We start from the raw sequence: 18,357 nt of genomic DNA on the forward strand, positions 1-18,357 counted from the left end.
GGCAGAGATGCAGGTGGTCTCGTCACACTGCTAGACGAGACAATGCTTGGCTTAGGCGATTGCTGCCCTAGCATCAAAAGTGAGTCAAGGGTCAGTGCTAGAGATTTATGCGTACCGGCACTCGTCGCAGCGAGAGGAGTGTCCTCATCGTCACCATCATCAGCGAGGTATGGTGGTACGATCGCCGCAGCGGTCTTGCTCGACACCCCAAGGTCCAGCCCCACCACACTCTTGACGCTATCGATGACATCCCTCAACTGCTCATTTTCCGCTCGTAGATTATCAATCTCGGAGAGCAGACTCGACGTAGCCCCGTTACGATCTTGATCGCGAAGTATCTGGATTGTTCGTTCCAATTCCGCGATGTGCGTTTTGGTCTTTTCTCGCAGTGAGCGTTGAGCTTCACGGTCAATAGCTCTTTTCCGTTCGCGACGCTCTTGTTCTCCTAGGCAGGAAGCACGTCGTTTTCGCTTGGCGACGGTTGCAACGGGTGGTTGAGTTAGGGGAGCCGCTGCATCGCTAGCTCGTCGGTTCACCATGGCAAGATATCGGGTATGATGTCAAAGCAGGGTATTCAGTTCTCTATTGAATCGTGCAGTTCAAGTTAGTAGAATGTCAATGTCTTTGAGTCAACAATCTTTCCGGACTAGATACTCCATTATAAACCGCTTTAGTAGCGCCTGCCTCGGGAGTTTCCTTTGACATCATGTCGAGCTAGCGCTACCCGAGCGCTGTCATGCGGGGAGAGGTGGGGTTATGGGGCGCATGTAGGATGCATGCGATGACTACCTCTTCCCACATACCTAGGTACTGTGCTAACTCTACCTGGCTTGGTTCAGCAGCCTCGTAAAATTTGGTGCGAAGCTATTGGCCGAGCACACCGTGTGCTAGGAAAAGCATCACCGAAGCTTGCCAACATATGCACGATGGGTAACATTCACCCACGTAGAATGAAGACTTGTTCAATTACCAGAACGAACAGATAGGTAAGAAAAACTAATTATACCAGAACAGTGCACGGGAGTTGCCTATTCAAGATAGCAAGCTCCATACCTAGGTACTGCAGTCACGTCTACAGCTTGGAAGGTCGCCAATTCGGTCTCCGCTTCTCTGCAAAAGCCTTGAGCCCCTCTAGCGCATTATCCCCCGCGTTCAAGCCATGGTTATACTGCTCAATCGTTAGTTGAGTAGCCCGCTCCACGCTCCCGGTTTCCCAAGCTTCCTTCAGCGCCGCTCGTGTGACGATTGCCGAATCGGGTGAGATGGCCGCGATTTCATTTGCCAGTTTCAACGCCTCTTCCACTACTGTGTCTAGGGATGACGATATGCGATTGACGAGGTTGAGCTCTTTGGCTCGTTGTGCGGTGATGGATCGGCCTGTCAATGCCATCTCGGATGCGATGGGAAAGCCTACGTTGCGGACTAGACGTGGTGGACCTCCTGCGCCGGCGAAGATGCCACGGAGAGCTTCTGGGAGCCCAAAGGTCGCGTGAGGTGCCGCCACCACCATGTCGCTGTGAAGCCGCTGATCAGCAGCCTGTCTCACTCTCAAATTCGTAACGAAGCGCGACGTACCAGCCCAGAACAATCTCGAACCCTCCACCCAGCGCAAACCCATTGACAGCAGCGATAACCGGCTTCTTTCCCATCCTTCTGCTCAGCCCCCCAAACCCACTCACAGGGTGTCGCATCATACCAGGACTTGCTTTCAGCTCCCCGCTCCTTATCTTTCCGAGTTGAATGAGATCTTGCCCGGCGCAAAAGCTCTTCTTGCCTGCTCCTGTGACAATGGCAACGCGGAGGTTGGGCTCGTGGTCGAACCAATCGAATACTTGGCCCATTTCAAGGTGTCCTTCGAACGGTATGGAGTTCATTTGTCTTTCGCGGTTGATTGTAACGAGGAGGACATAGTCGGCTGGATAAGAGAGGACGACGTGGGAGGTGGGAGGTGGCGTTGTTTGGCAGTTGACGGATGTCATGTTGGGCAGGGCCGGGCAGGACGGACGAGACGGTCACTATCTAGGTATGAACCGTTTGTGTGAGGCCACATTTGCGACTGCTTTCGCTAGAAGTATTCAAAGGTATAGACAGCCCAAGTTTCTGAGAGAAGCTACCTAATTGCCGATAGAACGAAGATGGGTAAGCCTGCGAGTGCTGGAGCCGAGGTGTCTTCCCCGCACGACGCTAATTCGGTAATGTTTGGCTCCCGAGGTCGTCTGTCACCAGTGTGCCCATGTCGCTCGGTTCAGTGCCTCGACAATTGTGCCAACAGCTTCAAATCACATTGCGATTGATACCTCTTCTACCATCTCCTTTTTCGCCAGCGGCAGGGTCGTTTTCAAGACGCTGTCAGCATCCACACGTAAGCACGCGCGACGTGCCTAGGTTTGCTACTGAAAGTTGTCGCTGATTCGATGGCATAGAGATTGTCATTGCAGGAGGACCGATATTGCAGATACGATATATATTGGGCCGAAAATAACCCGGTGGTCGGAGGATGCTAGTGTATGACAATTGGGTCGGTTCCCTACCTAGGTAGTTATTGCCAGCACTTTTTTGGAACCCCCTGCATGCAGACAGTGGGGTCTAGTTTCATCACCTTGTCTGCAGCGAGATTGTCCGCGTCATAGGTAGGCTCTAAGCGTCCGGCGGTCTGAGGCTTGCAGAAGTCAAAGCGTCTAGCATTTAAGGCAGCAAACATTACTACTTAAGTAGCGTAGCGTAGCTGTGCAAGCAACAACAATCAACCTTTATCTTTATTATTCTGCACTCGAGTCTTCTCTACATTATCATTGTATCTTTGATCTCAGAAACCAACCATGGCTCCAAGTCGTAAAACGAGCAGGAAGCCACGCGCCAAGCAACCGCGTCGGACTGTTGCCTCAACGCGTTCCCCGACAGCTCCCCCTCTTATACGTGTCCAACGTAAACTCGGCGACAAGACACCCCGAACGCGAAAACGCTATCTCGCCAAGGTTCTGAAGTCCATCCGTTCCTCGATGCCTCCTACGCCTGACGTACGTAGAGATCCAATCCCTGATATCAGAGCCCAACTCGACAAGCTCCGCAAAGACAACGAAATGATCTATCACGACCTTGCCGCCACATCCTCCGGAGTCAAATCGAAAGTGCACCCCGACCGAGAGTATGTCATGCGCCAGTCAAACCCCAAGACGCTCCTGAACCACCTCTCTGCCGGCCGAATTGCCGTTGGTCACAACGGATGCTGGATACCGAAGGAGGCTTCAACCCCCGCAGACCCATTCGGGGAGCGACACAGATATGGGCAGGTCAGCATCACAGCAGGTGGTATGACCCGGAGATTCCAATTCAATCTCCTCGTCTTGAAGGTCATTGGATTTGAGGATTTGATGTGGAACAAGGACGTGCAGGCGTCCCACTTGTGTGGGCACAGTTCGTGCGACAATCCCTTGCACTTCGTGTGCGAGTTGCGTTGCTTCAACATGCAACGGATATTGTGTCCGGGTAGCTGCCAATCAGACGCTGGCGATTACATTTGCGATCATGGCCCAGAAGGCTTGCAATGCTTCGGGCATTTGAACTGCCCAAGTACCTGCGAAGTCGGCCGAGTTATGCAGGAGAAATTGTACAAGGTTTTCGACGACGAACAGCGCCGCCTGGCGACGGAAAGAGCGAAGACGGCGAGGAAGAGAGCAGAGAAGCGTATCGCTGAGGAGGCAGAAGAGCAACTCAAAGCCGAGCGCAAAGAGGAGGACGACCGAGTCAAGGCGGCAGCGAAGGCGGCACTGTATGCAGCCAGGGATGCTCAAAAACAGAAGGACAAGCCAGCCAGGAATGCGCAACAAAAGACGAACAAGCGAACCAAGGTGGCGAAGAAGGGGGCGGACAAGGTAGCCGTGAAGAACAGGTAGACACGATAAGTGGTAACACATGAGCGCCGGTGTGTGATGGAATTTGAGAGAATGACGAGCGCACCTTGATACAATATCGAACTGCATCGATTGATGCAGACGCAATCAGACAGGTAGCCTTAGTTCACGTAGAATCAAGAAAATTGGAGTGTACTTTGGTTGTTGGAATCGAACATTGCTGTGCGTTACATTGAAGCTTTGCACTGTCTCTTATCATGTGTGCGTTCTTCCCCGCACGTCACGACCGTGAGCCTTGGGTGGTGGGCTAAGCAGCTAACCTAATGGGTTACATCAGTACCTAGGTACCGTGGTTGTTAGCAGAGCATGTACGAATGGGGCAGGAGTGAACATTGGATCGTTTTATTATTTGTCGCGTGCTCAACAACCGCCACAGGCTATCACATTGACCTGAAGGCGCTACCACGCTGCTGCGCGGTAAACCATGCAGACCCGGCAGATCTGTTGCACGCTTCATTGGTATGCATATCGTGACATTTTTACTCAGTCGTACATGCTGTAGTAGAGCTCTGAGGTGACGTGCATAAAGCGGCTAGGATAGAGGCCGGTTCGTCACTTTCGGCCTGGCCCATTTACTTCATACTTCTTCAATTCTCCATGCGCTGATAGAACAGGATGTAGGCCACCTTGTTGTCGCGCACATTCTCGCTGGGCAGTGGCGTCCTCTTGCCCGGTGAGATGGGGGTTGTCGTGCCATTGACAGCACCAGTCCATTTCTTGATGCTATCCTTTTGCTTCTCGGCTCCACTGACTTGGTTCCAGCCTCCTTTGTCCGTCCCTTGCTCATCCAGGTCAATCCGGGCAAAGTAGTTCTTGCTCATCCCCATATCGCTCTGGTGTTGCTCGAGTCCGGCCGCGAGGACCTTGGGATCCTCTTCAGCGCCGCCTTCAGCGACATCCTCGGCGCGGATGCGGCGGATGATGGTATCGTCCATTCGGATCCATTCCTTGCCCTCCTGGCGCCGGAGGTCGACGGTGTAGTGGCCACCACTTGCGTTCTTACCGTGGTGGTACACGACCCCAATGAGGCGATAACGCGGGAAGCATCCTTGGATGTGGTAGCTGCTTCGTTTATGCGGGGGAAAAACCTCTTTCGGTAGCTCCAACTCCAAGGGGTACCCAATCTTCTTCCAAATCTTTTGTGGTCCCTTTTCGTCGTAGTGAAAACGCTTCAGGTGAAGAATGAGGACTGGTGGGAGGGTCTCAATATGCACTTGTTTGGTGGAAGCTTTGGAACCCCGAGCCGCACCATCCAACGTCTCGAGACGCGTAAGATTCTTGAGAGCATCAGAGATGTTGTTAGTGTTGGGCTCACCGATATCGAGCTGGAGGGGTTGGTACGGCTCAAGTGTGACCGAGGCCTTCTCGCCTGGCCTCTTGTATTCCGACCGCAGCTTGCCACCGAAGATCTTGGTGATGGGACTTTCAACATCAATCGCCCCAGAATTTTGTGTAATAGAAGTTTTTTGCTTGTGCCCAACCTCTTCCCAACCACCATCAATGGAGCCTGATCGTGCGGTCCCGGGGGATGCGACGGCGTCTGCGGACTGGCTCTGCTTGCCACTCTTGATGATGTGGACGCACTCGTCGTGCAGTCCAGCAAGCAAGAAGCCCAGAAACTCCTCGGCGTCTTCTTGCTGACCCCTCTTCATATTGTCGAATCGAGGTAGACGCTTTATGACGTCGTATACGTACTCTGGTGTGAGCGGGTCGCCGTACTGCTCGAGCTCGTTGCCTTTTAGCCGAAGACGGAGTTGGTCGACGGTGTCGGCAGAGTCGATGAGTCGGAAGTCGCGCAGGAACATGATCATGGCATCCACGAGAGGAGTTTCGGACTTGAAGCTGTGCGCAGCGCGCTTTGCCACCTGATCAAGGAAGTCGTAAAAGGGAACGCAGAACAGTAGTACTTGGAGAATCTGCAAGACAAGTCAGCGTGGCACAGAGTAGAGTAGCGGGTTAGGTCGCACCGAGTTCATGTAGCACAAGTTGCCCGTGTTTACAAGCCCTCGAGGCTCGATAAAGGAAGCCTTTGTCTCGGCGTCAACTGAGAAAGACGCCAGAACGTGTGCAAGCGTGGTGTTGCTAGGTACTACAGGGCCGTTGGAAATAGCCAAGGTATTGTTGGGAGAGGGAGCTGGCTGCGCGACGGCGGGAGTGTTCTTTGCCCTCAACAGCTCTGCCCAGGATTTTGGTGCTGCCGGCCGAGGCGGAGATGCCTTTGGAGTCTCTTCGGAGTTTGGGCCTGTGTGGGGTGTTGTTGCTGTAGTGTCTCCATTCTGGGTGTGTTCCTGATGAGTGCCGGCGGGCGATTTAACCGACTGTTGCGTCATCGAAGGTGCACTGGGAGCCTGTATTGGTTTGACAGGAACGCGGGGCACGGCTGGGATCGTGGGGTTGCGGGCGTGTTGCTTGACAGTGGCTGAAGGCTGGGCTGGCGATTGTACGGGCAATGGTGTTGCAGCAGACGGCGGGGCAGATTGCGCCAGATCGACTTCCGAAGGCGGGTGTGAGGTGGACGGAGTATCGACATCAGCGTCAGAGGGTGCCGGTATGGTAGAAGCCTGCGAGTCGTCGGGCTCCTCGGACGGGGTCAGCTGGCCGTGGGTGCCTTGGTCGAGGTACGTGGCGTCACGCGAGGGTAGGGCCAGAGCCTGGTCCTCGATGTGAACGGGAGCCCTGCGCCTTCGCCGGCGGGGTGTCGCGCGTGGCGGGAAGACGGAGTCGGGGGCGGACAGCCAGGGCAGAGGCGGGTAGAAAGGCCTGAATGTGACGGAATGGGGCGAGGGCGGCGGGGCGTCGACAGTCATGGCAGCGGGCGAGTGCGGCGCCGGCGTGGGCATGCGCGGGGGAAGCGTGTGCAGCTGCGAAGAGACGACGACGGGCGAGGCATGGGGTTGAGGCTGGAACGGGCGCGGAGGCATGGCGTACTGGAGCGGCGGCTGCTGGTAAGAGTACCACGGCGGCGGCTGCTGGGCATAGGCGTGGAGAGGGCCATGGTGCGGTGCCTGCTGGTGGTGCTGGTGGTGCTGGTGGTGATGTTGCTGGTGGTGGTGTTGCTGGTGGTGGTAGGGCGCGGCATAGGGATTGTGGTGGACGGGCGAGTGTGTCTGGGGCGGCATCGCGTGGTGGTAGTACTGCTGCTCGTGCCTTCTGCTGCCAGGCAGGTACGGGCCGGGCATCGTGGGCGCTGGAGGCCGTGTTGCCTCGACCGTGGGCGCTGGCGGGAGCCGTCGCAGCCAGCGTGCGCGGCAACGGGTCGAGGGGAGTGTCTAGTGGGACTGCGGGGTCATGGTATCAGGACGACATGAGCGCAGCACGGGCTGCCCGCGACGGAGACACGTGGGGTGCAGTGTAGAGGTAGAGGTCGGGGCGGATTGCTGTTGGGGTCGGAATCGGTGAGGTTGTAGAAGAAGCCGCGCCAACGTGATCCGAAAGGGCAATCGCAGCCGTCTGTGCGGAGACGCTGTCGTCAGAGCACCATCGCCACTCGGCCTTGCGACGCTCGTCGTGTCCAAGCCACCTCTTGGGGACGCCAACCCTCGCAGCTACATATCACCGCACTCGCATTACTCGCCCTTGTCCTGCTCGTGAACCCTTAGCTGGGCGTCATGTCCAGCAATCCGCCCACCGCCGCCGCCTCGTCCAAGGCCTCCGCTCCCTCGGGGCCCGCTTCACCCGCCCAGACGCAGACGCCCTCCGCCAGCACCAGCAGCTTCTCCACGCAGCCGCGGGGTAGTGGCGCGCCCGCGCGGTCATTGCCGACTCCCCGCAACTCGCAGCAGCAGAAGAAACAGCACAAGGCGTCGAAGCGCTTCAGGCAGACGGACGAGGATGCCATTGCCGAGTCTCTCGCCATGCGTCCCTTCCAGAACCGCAAGGGCCAGACGTCCATTACCCACCTCATGAACTTCAGCTTGCCGCCCCGCCCAACCAACCATGCCGCCCATGGCCACGCAAGGAGCTATCGGCGCAACCCGACGTGGGGCCTTGGCTCGGGCTACCACGCCGTAGACAAGGCAAGGTGAGAGTCCCAGCCGGAGCAGCACCGTGTCGACCATTCCGCTAACACCATGCAGATACGTGCACGCCAACTACCGCTTCATCGTAGACCCCCGCGCCGACTACCGCGCCCAGAGTGTCGATGCCGATGTCCACCTCGACTGGAACAACGTCCTGCAGATCCTGGCTTCCGAGCTTTCACAAGACGCCTCGTGTCCCATCTGCCTTGGCACACCCCTAGCCCCCAGGATGGCGAGGTGTGGCCACATCTTCTGTCTCCCATGTCTCATCCGCTACATGCATTCCGAAGACGACGCCAAGGCCCGAGACAAGCGGGCGCGTTCGAGCAAATGCCCGCTGTGCTTCGACACCATATACGCCTCTGAAACGAGGCCAGTGCGCTGGTACACAGGCCAGGAGGGCGAGCCTCCCCGCGAGGGAGGCGATGTAGTTCTCCGCTTGGCTGTCAGATCCGCGGGAAGCACCCTGGCTATGCCCCGCGATGGCGCCTACGCTATGACCAAAGACGAAGATATCCCCTGGTATCATGCCGCCGAGGTGACCGACTATGCCCGCATAATGCGCGGCGGTGAGGACTACATGCTGGACCAACATGATCAAGAGATTGTGAAGCTGGAGCACCAAGGCAAAGAGGATGAAGTCATGTTTGCCGAAGACAGCATGGAATGGACCAACAAGGCGATACGGAATATCCGAGAGGCCAAGGAGAAACTTAGAGGAATCGGAAACCCCCCAGACGAGGCCTGCAAGCCCGCGGAACCCAAGATGAAGAGAGCGCCCATGGTATTCAACGAGACGACGGCGCCAGACATGAACACTGTACAGGACCATTCCCAGGTCGGGACTGCTTATGGCAAGGACAGGGTCATGTCTGTCTCTTCGCACTCTTCAGCAGCAAGCCACGGCATGTCTCTGACGCTTGCAGAGCTTCGCAATCGACAGCACCACGAGCACCACCAGACGCCCGCGGAATATTTCTTCTACCAAGCACTATTGCATTACTACTTATCTCCGTTAGATATCCGCATTTTGAAAGCGGCTTTCGGAAATTTCGCCTCGTTCCCCTCAACGATCCTTCCCCGTGTCGAGCACGTATCTACGGGACACGTAGTCGATGACGAATTGCGCAAGCGCACAAAATACCTGGCGCATCTACCACACGGCTGTGAGGTTGCTTTCCTTGAATGTGATTGGACCGATACTGTTGCCCCAGAAGTCCTGGACCGCTTCCGACCCGATATTGAGAGGAGGCGAAAGAGGCATGTTGAGAAAGAGAGCAAAGAAGAGAAGGCACGACAGCGTGCGGAAAAGGCCGAGTACGCCGAGTTCGCATCTGCGCGCAGAAGGCGTCCAAGCATGACGGAGAGATTCTCCGCCGACGACTTCCAGCCTCTAGCATCAGGCAGCATGCCGGACGCGCAGCCCGTCATGGATGGAGACAACTCTTCGACGTCGCCACCCTGGCCACGGCGGCGTGGCGATGGCTTCGCTCCGCTGGCTTCTCCTTCGTCAAGCCCGTCAGCGCCACGGACCGTATGGGGTACGGCGATAGTGGCAGGCGCGTCTCCAGTGTTTGGGCCGCAGGATCATCATGATGGCGACGATGGATGGCTGCAGGGCTGGGAGAAGGATTTGCTTGCCGAGGAGGACATGCTTGCCCGAGCGCAAGCCATGTCTTTAGAAGGAGGCGAGGAAGGTGCGAAGAAGCCGGCCGGCGGAAAGAAGAAGAAGGGCAAAAAGATCACGTTGATGAGTACGAATGTGCGGAGGGGAGCGTAGTTAGTATCGTTAGCATCACCGAGTCGCTTGGCGCGAAAGGGAGCAATGAAGATGTCAAGATAGGCTCAAGACTAGGCCGCCACTCATCGTCAGCCATGCAAGTGCTGTGCCCACCGCCTCGCGTCGCCTGCCCTAGGTCAAACAAGCGCCGCACCCAGCTGTGCCACCCATCTGAATCGGCGGTCTCGAGTCGCCCGTCTGCGCGACGCTCCCGGCGTGTCCACGGCCCCGCGCTTGACTACCAGGCCCGGGTCCAGCACGACCGCGACCATGCATGCCGCCCTGGTAGCTGCCTCGTGCCGGTGCCGTGACGGGAGGACGATGCGTCGAGTTGTCGATGCCTGGTGCGCGGTAGGGGGAGCCTCGTGCGGCGGCCCACGTATCGAGGGAGAAGAGCGTAGTGAGGTAGAGGGCGAGGAAGGCCAAGAGCGTGCCGGTGGGCGTCGCAGGCGACGCGTGGGCCTGGACGGGGTTGTCAGTTTTGTCTGCGAGCAAGGAAGGGGGCGGTGGCTAGGCATACCTGTGCGCGTCCATATTGTGAGGCGCTTGTACCACTGTCATGGTGGGAAAGAGACATCGCAGTTAAGTCCGCAAGCCGCGGTGCGACAGGGGTGGGCGCGCCAAGACAGGCCGAAAAGTTGCAACCTTCAAGTAGCAACATGCTACCTACCGACCGGTTCACATTTTCCCGCGACCGCACCCGCTACCCGAGAGCACGTTGCGCCATCTTTGTCCACGACATCGTGACTTCGAAGGGCTCCAGCTCAAGTCCAAGACTGACCATGGCCGTGCATAAGCCTCCACATGATAACGTCAGTCCTGCCAAGAAACGCAAACGCGACACCCAAGAGCAACAAATAGACGACGTTGATACTTCTAAACCTACCGCTCTTTTCGCACCAACCAAAGGTCGCGACTGGACCGTCACCATCGCTTTGCCCGGAAGCTGGACTCTCAATGCCAAGAAGCCCGATCACAAGACTATCCAAGTCGGACGAATCGCACGCGCAGCCGCCATCTACTGTGTCGATGAAATCGTCGTATTCGATGAAGATCCTACCAATGTCGATCCCAGAGTCGTTGATCCAAGATACATCCGCAGAGGACGGTCCAAGCAACAAGTCCTCGACTCTATCCTGGAGCACGATGAGGCATGGCAGAGCCCAGACCAGTTCCTTTGCCATTTATTGTCTTATGCCGAATGCCCACCTCATCTACGATACGACGCCGAGGATCCCCGATTGAGCATCTTCAAGGAACATCAGAATCTCAAATGGGTTGGTAATCTCCCAAGTATGGATATGCCGCACCATCTTCGAAGCCACGAGTGGTGTCGGTACCGCGAGGGTGTCTTTGTCGGCCCAGCCCATTTGCCCGCATCATTGATACCCAAGAACAACAGCTCAGGGACATCTCTGTCTCATGACTCAGAGTATGCATACGTCAAATGCGGTCTGCCGCATCCCATCCGCGTCCCTGTCCCCAAAGAAGCCCCTCCTGAGCAAGGCATGCGCACAACCGTTCGCTTCACCAACGCCGATGCACCTCCCAACTGGCCCCACCTATCTCAGCAGGAATGTAATCTACTAAATGCTACGGCATGCGCGGCCAGTCTTCCACGTGAGGAAGGCGGCTACTACTGGGGTTACACGGTCCGACGCGCTCCATCACTCAGCGCCGTCTTCTCCGATTGCGAATACCCAGATGGCTATGACATGTCTATAGGAACATCGGAACGCGGCCAGTCCGTCTATTCACTATTTACTGACACCAGCAATGAGTCTGCTACGTTTGCAGCCAAAGCCAAAGCTCACAAACCCTTTAAACACCTCCTTATTGTGTTCGGAGGCCAGGCCGGCATAGAACCGGCTATTGCCAACGACCCGGTTCTCGCGGCAAGAGGATTGGGCAAATCGATGGCTAGCGAGCTTTTTGATGCTTGGGTTAATTTGGTTCCGGGACAGGGCAGCAGGACAATTAGAACAGAGGAGGCTGTTGTCATCGGCCTTGCGGCGCTGAAGCCTTGGATGGACAGAACGATGCAGGTATAGAGGCATGATCAACCAGGCTCTCGGCCTAGTGCTGGGTGTTTGACATGCGATTGCCTCATGCTCGATGGGTCTCACAACAAACGCTCTCCTCTACAAAACAGCACTTGAACATTATTAGCTGTACTGGATCTATGAAGCCGTCTTGATCCTCCATGCATCCTCGATTCCGACACGCAGTCAAGTCAGTATGTGCTGTCCAGCCTCATAGTGTACCCTCGCCCAAGCATCTCTTGAGAGGAAACTCGTCGCCTGTACAAAGACTGATAACACCATCAACCCATTCCATATTGTCAAACTGCTTTGACTCGAACGAGTCAGCCTGGTAGTCGGATAGCTCTCCATAACCACCGATGGTACCCGTCCAGACACTTCCACTCGCACGGTTGGTCCAAGGGTTACTGACAAAAGCGCCATACTTGTCCTTGGGGACCTCGGCGGTGAAGGTTTGCGTCTGAGTCGTTTGCCACGTCTGGCTGTAGTCGATTGACATGGAGACTTGGAGGAAGTCCTTGACTAGTGTCAAAGTGCTGCTCGCCCCAACCGAAATGCTGTTACTAATGGAGAAACCCGAGGCGACGGAGATAGTAGTCGGTGCGCCCTTGGTGACTTGGCTCATTTGAACATCCCAGCCCAAGAAACGAGAGTTGGGGTTTGGAATGATAATGCTGGTGTCGCGTTTCAAGTGCTGCTTGTCTGGTGTTTTGGTCTCGTTGCCGGAGAAGTGAATCTCAGCAAGGTAGGCAGGCTTCGGAGGTACAGCACTGGCCTTGCGTGCAGCTTCCAGCTCTTCAAAGGCAGATCGTTTCATAACGGTGAAGTGGCCTTTGCCGTGGAGGATAACGTCATCCAGTCCGATTTTGACGGGTGCGGGAGCAGCCGCGACGAGAGCGGCGCCAAAAATGAGGGTGATGAAGGAAGTGGAGTGCATTATAGCGAGTACATATATGAGGTGAAACGAATGTGTAGAACTTTACGAAAAGAGTGACAGGGCAGGTAAGGTGGTGAGAAGAATTCATGATCAGGGAGGCGTGCTCTACTTATCGTCAAGAAATGCGAGCAAGTTAGCACCGCATTGGCAGCGTCGGCTGTATGACTGATCGTAACATGGGTTCTGAGACGCAATTTTAACATTCCAGCTATCTTGGTAAACAGGTACGTCAATACATTTCTTGGCAGGGATTTATGAAGGATCAATAGTGGTGGAGTATACGAACCTAGGTAACGTGTTCAGGTGCGCGGCTGATTGGTTTCATGGTTGTCCGGTGATTTGCTGTCTCGAAGTACGAATAGTTCTTCCATGCCTACCCAAAGGCTCGCCGTAGGATTACTTATTCTGAGTGGGTCTCGCTAGGCGCAACATGAGTCGAGTGGCTCCTCGAGTATCACTGTAACAAAAGCACGCCCGCATCGTTCTTTCGGGCCGAAGCGCATGAAGTGCAAACCCTTTCCGGGTTCTCGGCATCTACCCTTAATAATACAAGGCATAGAATTCCCGACTTCTAATAGGACACCGCTCTAATAGTGCACTCGGTTCACCTGCCGAGGGAATGTGGGATTGGGGCATTGCTGTGCGGTCCCTCGATACCGCGGTGGCTCAACCACGTTTCAAAACCTTGGAAGAAGGGGCGCGCTCGCCACAATTGCGCCGAGAATGGACAAAGGACAATTGTAGTGATGGCCATGAAAGCATGAACGAGGATCCGTTCTATCATCAGTTCTTACTTATTTATCTTGTTTCCACATCCGGTTCTGAGCAGTACCCAACTTCCGCTCTTTAATCCTTTGGTGCACCTGGCTTTTACAGTCAATTCTGTCGTTACCTTCGCTCTGTCTGAGCTATTTCGAAACCTGAAGCCGTCATGCATTTCTCAGTCGTCCTCTCCGCACTTCCCATCCTCGTGGGCTCCTTCGTCAACGCCGACCTCCACAGGGAAGGTCTTTGTGTCGATGAAGTCGGCGGACAATACGTGTACAACGCCGACGCAACAACAAAGGCATGCGACGCATATCTGAATCGCAACACTGGCGACCAGCAATGGGATACATGTGCCGATTGCAAGATGGTGAGACATACAAGAATCCCTCCATGAACCCTTCGCATGCTAACATTGTGCAGACCGAAGTCGGCAAGCTCAACCTTTGTCAATCGCTAGGGAATCACATCGGTGGTGATGAGTTGAACTATTACTGCAAGGAGAATGGCGCTGGCAATTCATTAGCCTCATAAGCTGCGGACAAGGAAGAATAGCTTTCGTGAACAGCAGTGACTTTGCTGTCGTCGTGTTGCGTCAGAGGTCGATGTATACCGTCCTGCAAAGTTTTACCAACCACGATTAATTTAATTCGATAACAAAAGGCTTATGACACGGACGTACCATTTTGCATGGGCTCATATGCTCATCTCCATCGTAGCGTTATGTTTCAAATGTCCTAGCTTACCTGCAATGACTACAAACTAAAGTGCGAATTGCTAAACATCTAGTCCGCTGGTGTTCTATAACGCAATGTTACAGCAGCTACAGTGACCGATAGGAAAACGCTTCGGTGATGAAAAGCGATGAGACAGCAACTATTGCCTTGGGACGAGCTCACTAAATTCACTAACCGTAGCGAGAAAGATGAACGGAAATCGGATCTATCAGTTGTCTAGATCATGGACTTAGACGCGATTTTGACGACACTGAAGTTCCAGCGCGGAAAATGTACACGGATGCTTTTGCTGTTACAGATAGTGACCTCGTCAATTGTAAGACCAACGAGATTCCCAACAGTCTTTCCCATATGTCCGTAATCGGAAGGAAATATCTCGACCTCGTCGCCGTATTTGAGCTTATGTGAATTGTCATCGATGAATGTGACGTTTTCTGGTGAGGTAGAAGTGCCAAGAGTTCGTTGTGCCATAGTATTTCCATCCAGCGTTTTGAGCATTGGCATTCTCTTCCTTTTCTTTTCCAGTTGTGCCACAAATCTCTCTACCCACGAAAATACTCTCGGATACGTCTCAGCGTTGAAGTAACGCGCGGGAAGACTGTCCTTCATAGTGGGCTCCGACATCAACCACTTGAACGGCCACACACAATCAATATCTGCTAGCGAGGGTTCTTGTGTGTTCAAAATCCACGCCCTGCCATCGGCAAGGAAAGTAGACTCCAACATGTCAAAAGCGAGCTGCAAATGCTGCGTGCCATCGGGCCGCCCCATCTCCATATCATCGGCGGTGAAGCGCCTTCCCATGAGCTTCTGACGATCATCTACAAAGGCTTCATTCGATAGGAAGCTTGTCTCCTGCCAGTATGGTATCATCCTCACGGCGTTGGCGAAGATGCCGCCGTCGATTGTCCAGTTTTCGAAGAGCTTTCTGATACCAACATCCATTGGCGTGGAAGGTGAGAGAGCGCTGTTGGGGTACAGAGACTCTAGCTTGGAGATGATGAATCGAGAATCGCAGTATATGTCCTTTCCGATGATCACGACGGGTATCTTTCTGTAGCCGACGCCCAGCAGTTCAAGGTCTTCACGCGGCATGAATGCCGGCTGGATCTAGATGACTTCTTAGCTGACGCAACTGAAAGAGACGGAAATGATGTACACATTCATCATAGGGTATACCGCGAAGCCATAGATACCATAATACCCGGTGCGAGAAGATGGAGCCTTCGTAATGGAGCACGATTGGCTTGTCGAGAGAGACCATGGTTGTTGAATGGTATTTGTTCGAACAGCGTGGAATGTTGTTGCAGACGCGTAGTGACGTGGAATATATCTTGAACAACGGTAGGGCGGAACGTCTTTCCATTACCCCACCCCATGACGTGAGGCGCGGCGCATCTCCGTAGCTATCGAGCAACGGGAATCTTTGAATGCCACGGGATGTACAAGCGAGCGTCTGGCCGTGATCGTTGCAGTATTAGCGTCATGACGACGGTCGAGCAAGCTGCCGTACAATACCAATCTCGCATTGGGGAGGTGCTGCGATACAGGCTAGTTGGCATGCTTTTCGAATGGCCCATCGCAAATGATACCGACACCTCCAAAGCGACAAAGCATCAATCTTTCGACGTGCCACCTGGGATTATGCTCCGTTGTTCTGTGTGCTGCCACCATTGTTATCCCACGCCAAGCGTTACCGACCTGCGCGCACGCCCGGGTGCTGCAAGCACTGCAAGGGTGGCTTAAAGCAACCCCGCATCCCCCACACCACTCCGGAAGAGACATTATCCTGCACGCATCGAAACGCGCTGCGGCCGGCGATAGATGCGTGTCCGATAGAACGTTAGTCGAGTACGGCGACGACGCGCCTGCACACGTCAGTTCCGCTGGGTCGACTCGTCTTCGCAGCTTGACTTTTGTCTTGCCTTTTCCGCCACGACTTGAACCAACGCCAGCTATGCCACACAAGCTCGACATCTTAGTCGTGGGCGCTGGGCTCTCTGGACTCGCCGCAGCGATACAATGTGCCTTGTCAGGACACTCGGTGACGGTATTGGAGGGCGCAAGGGAGCTGGCTGAAGTATGTGCTCACGTCTACGACACCAGATGGTTGCAATCGGTGTCTATACTAACCAGCATTCCAGATAGGCGCAGGCCTTCAACTTACACCTAATGCTACACGTCTCCTTCTGAACTGGTCTGTTTACGACACTATCCGCGATCGTGTCTGCGAGCCCATCGCACTGACTGTCCACAACTATCGCGGCAAGATACTTGCGCACGAGGCAGAGTTCGATGCGAACATCCGCCGCAAGTACGAAGCGCTATTCTCCGACTGCCATCGCGTAGATCTGCAGCAGGCTATGGTCAAGCGAGCGCAAGAACTGGGCGTAATCGTAGTACTAAACGCAAAAGTAACGACTATAAATCTAGGCTCGTTTACCGGCAATAGGGCGCGCGTAACAACCTCGGAGGGCTAGAACTAGAGCGCTAATCTTATAGTTACTCTTCTAGAACGGAACAAACCTCTAACTACCTACAGAAGATCTAGCATATTACATTATGCTTTAACTTAATTAGGCTAGTAGATTAAAGCAGAGAAAAATAGTGTAATAACCTGTATATTAGTTCTAGGCAGGCTCTTACGCACACGCTATAGCATACAGCATACGTAGTAGTAATATATATAACCTAGTCTTACTTCTTTCTAATAATCTATAAGAGAGTGTTATAAAGACTAAGAGTAACTTAGATAAGATAAGAAATTTAATTTATAAATAGAACCTAGTGTAAGTTACTCTACTTATTATATATTATAACTAGAACGTATACTTACTATTAATATAGATTAGCTTAGCTACTTAGATATATAGAAAAGATTTATAAGTAGAAATTAATATATTAAGTAGAAATAAGCTTCTAAGTTAATGCGTAGCATAATCTTACACTTATTAGAAACTTCTACTACTAATACTTTCTTATTATACTAAGAGCGTAAACTCTTCTATTAAAGATAGCGCTATCTTAAAGCTTTTACTAGCGCTAGAGTACTTTAATTCTTAAAATAAACTAGTAGATATACTATAGTTATCTATAAGAAGCTATTCTACTATATAAAGTAAGTTTATAAAGTAATTACGTTACAAAGACTCTATTAAACTCTACGTATTCTAGCCTTACTTTACGTATATATAATATTTTACTACTAATCTAGAAAATTTATAGTATTTATAAACTATCTTTAGCTTAAATATATTATATATATATTCTTAACTATTTTATTAAATAGTAACTAACTACTTTATAGATCTATATATAATAGCTAAGCTAATTTAAGTAGCTTTAATATTTTATTTAGCTAAGATATAGATACCTAATATAGCCTAGTACTATACTTAAGATAGTACATTACGCTTAGAACCTCTTGCTTGCCTTTAAACCTATATAGTAACTTATACTTCTAATATTATATAGCTAATTAATAATACTACTTCTTCTTTACTACTACTATTAATACTACTATTATAGATATTATAGAGAGTGTAGAGTTTATACAGCGCTAGCTAGAAAGCTAGCTACTAGAAAAGAAAGCTTTAGAGCTTACTTATCTATTACTAATATAAGCGTAATAGCTATAATCTTATACACTAGTAGCTACTAAAATTACTTCTATTCTATATATAGCGTTATTAGAGTAAATATCTAACTAGAAAGTATTATATCTAAAAGAAGTTATAAATAATACTAAGAGTAGTATTCTAAGAGATAGAGTTTAGTATAAGAAATATTCTACTAGTAAGAAGTATAGTATTCTCTTTACGTAAGACTTTACTACCTAAGAGTTAGAGAAATACTTTATTAATAAAAGAAAAATTATTCTAAATACTAAGAGATACTAAATCTAGTAAGAGAAAATCTAAACTAATAATAGCTATCTCTAACTTTAAATTTAGTATATTTTTATAGTATAAGAATACTATATAATACGTTTATATCTAGATACGTCTATAGCTTTTAAGTTTACGTAGAATATACACTAACTTAGCTCTCTTACTATAGTAAGTAAAGCTATATTTATATACTACTATAGATTTAATATTCTAGATAGTTTTAAGTGCTCTTACCTATATAACACTTAACTATATATAAATTCTAACTACTTATAC

At 52.1% G+C, this 18,357-nt stretch overlaps 9 protein-coding genes across 9 annotated transcripts; 4 read left to right on the forward strand and 5 right to left on the reverse strand.

Moving 5' to 3' along the window:
• Positions 1-1,072: 1,072 nt before the first annotated feature.
• Positions 1,073-1,979, reverse strand: J4E78_007883 (uncharacterized protein; the record flags this gene model as incomplete). The annotated part of the gene is made up of 2 exons (XM_049368486.1): positions 1,073-1,514; positions 1,576-1,979. The coding sequence occupies 2 exons, from the start codon at positions 1,977-1,979 to the stop codon at positions 1,073-1,075; spliced, it is 846 nt and encodes a 281-aa protein (XP_049220140.1).
• An 840-nt stretch (positions 1,980-2,819) lies between these two features.
• J4E78_007884 (uncharacterized protein) lies at positions 2,820-3,893 on the forward strand (the record flags this gene model as incomplete). The annotated part of the gene is made up of 1 exon (XM_049368487.1): positions 2,820-3,893. The coding sequence occupies one exon, from the start codon at positions 2,820-2,822 to the stop codon at positions 3,891-3,893; it is 1,074 nt and encodes a 357-aa protein (XP_049220141.1).
• A 605-nt stretch (positions 3,894-4,498) lies between these two features.
• On the reverse strand, positions 4,499-7,090 carry J4E78_007885 (uncharacterized protein; the record flags this gene model as incomplete). The annotated part of the gene is made up of 2 exons (XM_049368488.1): positions 4,499-5,827; positions 5,879-7,090. 2 exons carry the CDS (start codon positions 7,088-7,090, stop codon positions 4,499-4,501), a joined length of 2,541 nt encoding a protein of 846 aa, XP_049220142.1.
• A 429-nt stretch (positions 7,091-7,519) lies between these two features.
• J4E78_007886 (uncharacterized protein) lies at positions 7,520-9,710 on the forward strand (the record flags this gene model as incomplete). Its single annotated transcript, XM_049368489.1, has 2 exons — positions 7,520-7,932; positions 7,988-9,710. The coding sequence occupies 2 exons, from the start codon at positions 7,520-7,522 to the stop codon at positions 9,708-9,710; spliced, it is 2,136 nt and encodes a 711-aa protein (XP_049220143.1).
• A 132-nt stretch (positions 9,711-9,842) lies between these two features.
• Positions 9,843-10,271, reverse strand: J4E78_007887 (uncharacterized protein; the record flags this gene model as incomplete). The annotated part of the gene is made up of 2 exons (XM_049368490.1): positions 9,843-10,172; positions 10,263-10,271. The coding sequence occupies 2 exons, from the start codon at positions 10,269-10,271 to the stop codon at positions 9,843-9,845; spliced, it is 339 nt and encodes a 112-aa protein (XP_049220144.1).
• A 221-nt stretch (positions 10,272-10,492) lies between these two features.
• J4E78_007888 (uncharacterized protein) lies at positions 10,493-11,761 on the forward strand (the record flags this gene model as incomplete). The annotated part of the gene is made up of 1 exon (XM_049368491.1): positions 10,493-11,761. One exon carries the CDS (start codon positions 10,493-10,495, stop codon positions 11,759-11,761), a length of 1,269 nt encoding a protein of 422 aa, XP_049220145.1.
• Positions 11,762-11,963: 202 nt separating this feature from the next.
• Positions 11,964-12,689, reverse strand: J4E78_007889 (uncharacterized protein; the record flags this gene model as incomplete). Its single annotated transcript, XM_049368492.1, has 1 exon — positions 11,964-12,689. The coding sequence occupies one exon, from the start codon at positions 12,687-12,689 to the stop codon at positions 11,964-11,966; it is 726 nt and encodes a 241-aa protein (XP_049220146.1).
• A 1,718-nt stretch (positions 12,690-14,407) lies between these two features.
• Positions 14,408-15,358, reverse strand: J4E78_007890 (uncharacterized protein; the record flags this gene model as incomplete). The annotated part of the gene is made up of 2 exons (XM_049368493.1): positions 14,408-15,301; positions 15,353-15,358. 2 exons carry the CDS (start codon positions 15,356-15,358, stop codon positions 14,408-14,410), a joined length of 900 nt encoding a protein of 299 aa, XP_049220147.1.
• An 855-nt stretch (positions 15,359-16,213) lies between these two features.
• J4E78_007891 (uncharacterized protein) lies at positions 16,214-16,671 on the forward strand (the record flags this gene model as incomplete). The annotated part of the gene is made up of 2 exons (XM_049368494.1): positions 16,214-16,222; positions 16,336-16,671. 2 exons carry the CDS (start codon positions 16,214-16,216, stop codon positions 16,669-16,671), a joined length of 345 nt encoding a protein of 114 aa, XP_049220148.1.
• Between the last annotated feature and the right edge of the window lie 1,686 nt (positions 16,672-18,357).

The sequence above is a fragment of the Alternaria triticimaculans genome (genome assembly GCF_023758025.1).
Source record: "Alternaria triticimaculans strain BMP 0046 chromosome Unknown scaffold_12, whole genome shotgun sequence".
Taxonomy (NCBI): domain Eukaryota; kingdom Fungi; phylum Ascomycota; class Dothideomycetes; order Pleosporales; family Pleosporaceae; genus Alternaria; species Alternaria triticimaculans.